General features: G+C 35.2%; 1 protein-coding gene across 2 annotated transcripts in view; it reads right to left on the minus strand.

Annotated features, from left to right (window-relative positions):
* LOC111405309 (protein-L-isoaspartate O-methyltransferase 1-like) overlaps nucleotides 1–3,129 on the minus strand; it is a 4,031-nt gene extending 902 nt beyond the window's left edge. The window contains exons 1-3 of one of the 2 annotated variants that reach the window (XM_023034135.1): nucleotides 2,927–3,129; nucleotides 2,050–2,320; nucleotides 1,525–1,689 (exon numbers count right to left, since the gene is read on the minus strand). In XM_023034135.1, coding sequence (XP_022889903.1) covers nucleotides 1,525–1,689; nucleotides 2,050–2,320; nucleotides 2,927–2,932 — 442 coding nt within the window. In that variant the 5' untranslated portion in view covers nucleotides 2,933–3,129. The other variant, XM_023034136.1, reaches the window with a different exon arrangement.
* Between the last annotated feature and the right edge of the window lie 471 nt (nucleotides 3,130–3,600).

The raw sequence follows: 3,600 nt of genomic DNA on the forward strand, positions 1-3,600 counted from the left end.
CTAAGCGTAAAAAATCATTTTCTTATTTAAATAATATTTTAAAATTTTAAATTAATCTAAAAATCATTTAATAATTAAAGAAAAATAAGCGTAAAAATGTTAAGCCCCAAAAAAAATACAAAAAGCAAAAAATAGTAAAAATAATAAAAAGGGTGAAAAAACGCAAGGCATGGCGTTTTGCGCCCGCCACCTAGGCCCGCCTAGACATTGCTTTTTTAAAACACTAACTTTGAGTACATATGCAACATTTTAGCAATCAATTGACGCCAATAAAAATACTCAATTTTTCTTTGTTGCATATTTCAATGATTTTCGAGAATGTGATAAAGAAATCCTCAACGCATGAATAATTGCTCTTTTAAGTTAATTTCGATGGAAATTCAACTCTTCATATTGCAGTAAAAAATGGTAAAATTGTTGTCTGATCAACAATGATAACATCGGCTAAACATTCAAATTAGAATGTTGAATCTGGTGGTGGAACAAAAAAAAAAACAAAAAAAAAAAAAAAACAAAAAAAAAGAAAACAAAAGGAGGGGAGGGGGAGAGAGAGGTGTTTCGTACAAAGACCTCAAAGATATCTCATGTGTCAGAGCGAATAAGGTACTACTGTTTGTGGTGAACAGAACGATTCCCAGTTTGATGCAGGGAATGAGTTAAAAAGTTTTTAACTTTTTACATGCTACTTATTTCTTTACTTTGAGGAAAAATAAGTCGCTTATTTTGAAAAGCAACTTACTTTCAAAATACAGGATAGCTTCTTAAAATTAGCCAAACATTCTCATATGGTACAGGTACACTTCTTATGCTATTAAACTGAGCATTATAGCAATTTGGGAATATCCGGAATGAAACAAACGAAGCGGGAATTGATTAATTAGTCATATTGTCGACAAGGAACTTGATATTTTCCTTCAATACATTCCATTTCTTCCTCGAAATATTCATCTATTGGCAATATGGTTTCCATAACATAAGCAAGTCAAGCATACAAGAATTATGCATAGCAACTGTTCCAAAAGTTCAGTATACTAAGTATCTTAATATTTTATGAGATTCTACATGGTGGGTTTATCTAGCAATTAATAATTCTACCTCTTCTTACCCTGAAAGGCAGGGTCAACTTATGACTACCGTAACCTCTTCCGTCCCTCAGGACGGACAAAGGGTAGTACAGGAATATTCACACTGACATGGGAGCAAAAACGGAAATCATATCATCTTGTGTTGACCTAGGATAATAAGCTCACCCAAGCTCTCTTATTGAATTGCTCATTCAATGAGCATTATCAATATTGTGCCTGAGGAGGAATCGAACCTCCACGCTCTTTAGGACGAGATTTTGAGTCTCACTTGTTTAAACCACATTACATCCTTATCTTTTAATCTATCAAAACACCTCATATCATTAAATAAAAATAGAAAGCTGCTGGAGCAAGGAACTGGCTCATTTTGCAAGCTAAATAAAGAGCATTCTCACAATGTTAATATAGATAAAAATTCGTAAGGCAATTCGAAACATACCACCAGTGTGCAGCACGAGGGATCCTGCTTTTAACAGCGGAGCTGCTGCACTCTTCTGAACATTCTGAAGAGATGATTCAACCAATTCAGGAATATGTTCCACCCCAACTGCATGACCTTCTGGTCCAACCATGATAGCAAAGCATGCTGTCAAATACCCCGTTCCTACAAAAAGAGAATCTCGTATAATCCAGAAATCTGAAAAAGTGTGGTGAAGTTCGAAAGATCTGAAGAAAATAGCATTTCACAGAGAAATTTTCTTTGCATTGCTGGAAATATGCAGTCCACAATATTATGTAACTAAAGCTGCTAACAACCTCAGCGGCACCAAGAAGGTAAGTACAAACTTCATTGCAGTTTCCAATTGCAAATTACTAGATTGATACACCAATGAAATTGAACTTGAAATGTAATATAGTATAACATCTTCAAATGTTAACACTTCTAGAAGAGAGTAACATTTTACTGTATAAATGAAGTCACTGAAAACAAGCTTCCGATTGCAATAACTTGGACAAAATATACCTGAACCAACATCCAAAGAATGCATGCCAGGCTTCAAATGGTTTTCCAACAATTCGAGGCATGTGGCGTGCATATGAGGTGCAGAAATAGTGGCATTATAGCCTATCTGCATGGGACTGTCCATATATGGTGAGGCATCCTCAGGCACAAACAAAGCCCTGTCAATAGTTTCCATTACTTCAGCTACCTTTTTCGATCTAATCACTCCAGAACTCTGCAAATGTTCTACCATTTTTTTGTTCTTATTGATTCTACTTCCAGTCCACAATCGCTGTTGAGAAACATAAACAATATTGAAGTAAGAGGTAACATCAAGGTCCATCAGAAAGTAAAGAGATCAAATGGCAAAATCAAATTGATAAATTTCAAGAGAGTAACTTTCCCGAGAAAATGCAAGAGTGTTCTAGTTCAAGTCAATAAGATATCAAACACGTTCCTTCTGATAATCATTTCATCCATTCTTCTTCAAGAAATCAAGACTATTCCCAAGTACAAAACAACATAGGTCCCTAATTAAACCAATAGCGTATTTGCACTCCTATACCAAAATTACATGCTCATACAGTTCCCAAACCAAACACAATCACTTCAAGCCAGGATCTCGCCACAAAATCAGACACGTTTTCAAAATTTACCACGATATACACAAGAATCAATAGTTTTTTAAGGCAGCTCCACACTGAACTAGGACCGTCCCAAATCTCTTATATCCCATTTAAATTTCAGTTAAAAATTCATATATAAACCTTCTATTTCTCCTTAATTTCACTTAAAACACAACGAAACTTAAAATAAATCGAATATATTCGAAGGGTTGAAAATTAAAACGTTAGACATACAAACGCACAAGCCGTGTACAATAGAGACTGGGGGTTACCTCCATGCGAGAGAAGAGAGAATTCCCCGTGACGAAGTTAGTATTCGGGAGGGGAAAACGAAGTAAAGGAGCCGTCACGTAGAGGGCAGAGATAGAAGGCGTGAGATGGTGATGGGAATGTAGATACGATAATGATAAAGGTCGCGGCAACTATACGCTATTACCGAGAGCGGAATGTGTATACGTGGAAGCATTTTTTCCTTCATCAGCTGTCTCGCTTTTCTTTAGTCTCTCGCTCTTTCGGTGCACGTGTACCTCACGTGGCTAAAGAGTTTCTTAGGCCTTCTATTTCTTTCTTGGTCCATTTCTCGAACAGCCCGACTAACTTTTTTCTTGACCAAAGAGACTTTATTAGCCATCGCCGGTATCAAAATTTGTATCATTTTGCATCAAATTTTGCACAAAATTAAAATTTTTCTCCAATCATTATTACACCATAACTTACATCAAATGACCATTGCTTTATTATTTTATTCATTCTTTCGATTTTTGTCAACGTATTTATTTATTTTACAACTATGCCCTTATTTGGTTATCATTTTTTTATCATTAAAATGAAAAATATGACCGTTATCCATCACATGAAGCCATCAAACTTGAATTTCTATCTCTTATGTGGGATCCATAACAACTATATTTTTCATTCTCATTATTTCAAAAATGAGAAACAAACG

This window comes from Olea europaea, chromosome 12 (genome assembly GCF_002742605.1).
Source record: "Olea europaea var. sylvestris chromosome 12, O_europaea_v1, whole genome shotgun sequence".
NCBI lineage: Eukaryota > Viridiplantae > Streptophyta > Magnoliopsida > Lamiales > Oleaceae > Olea > Olea europaea.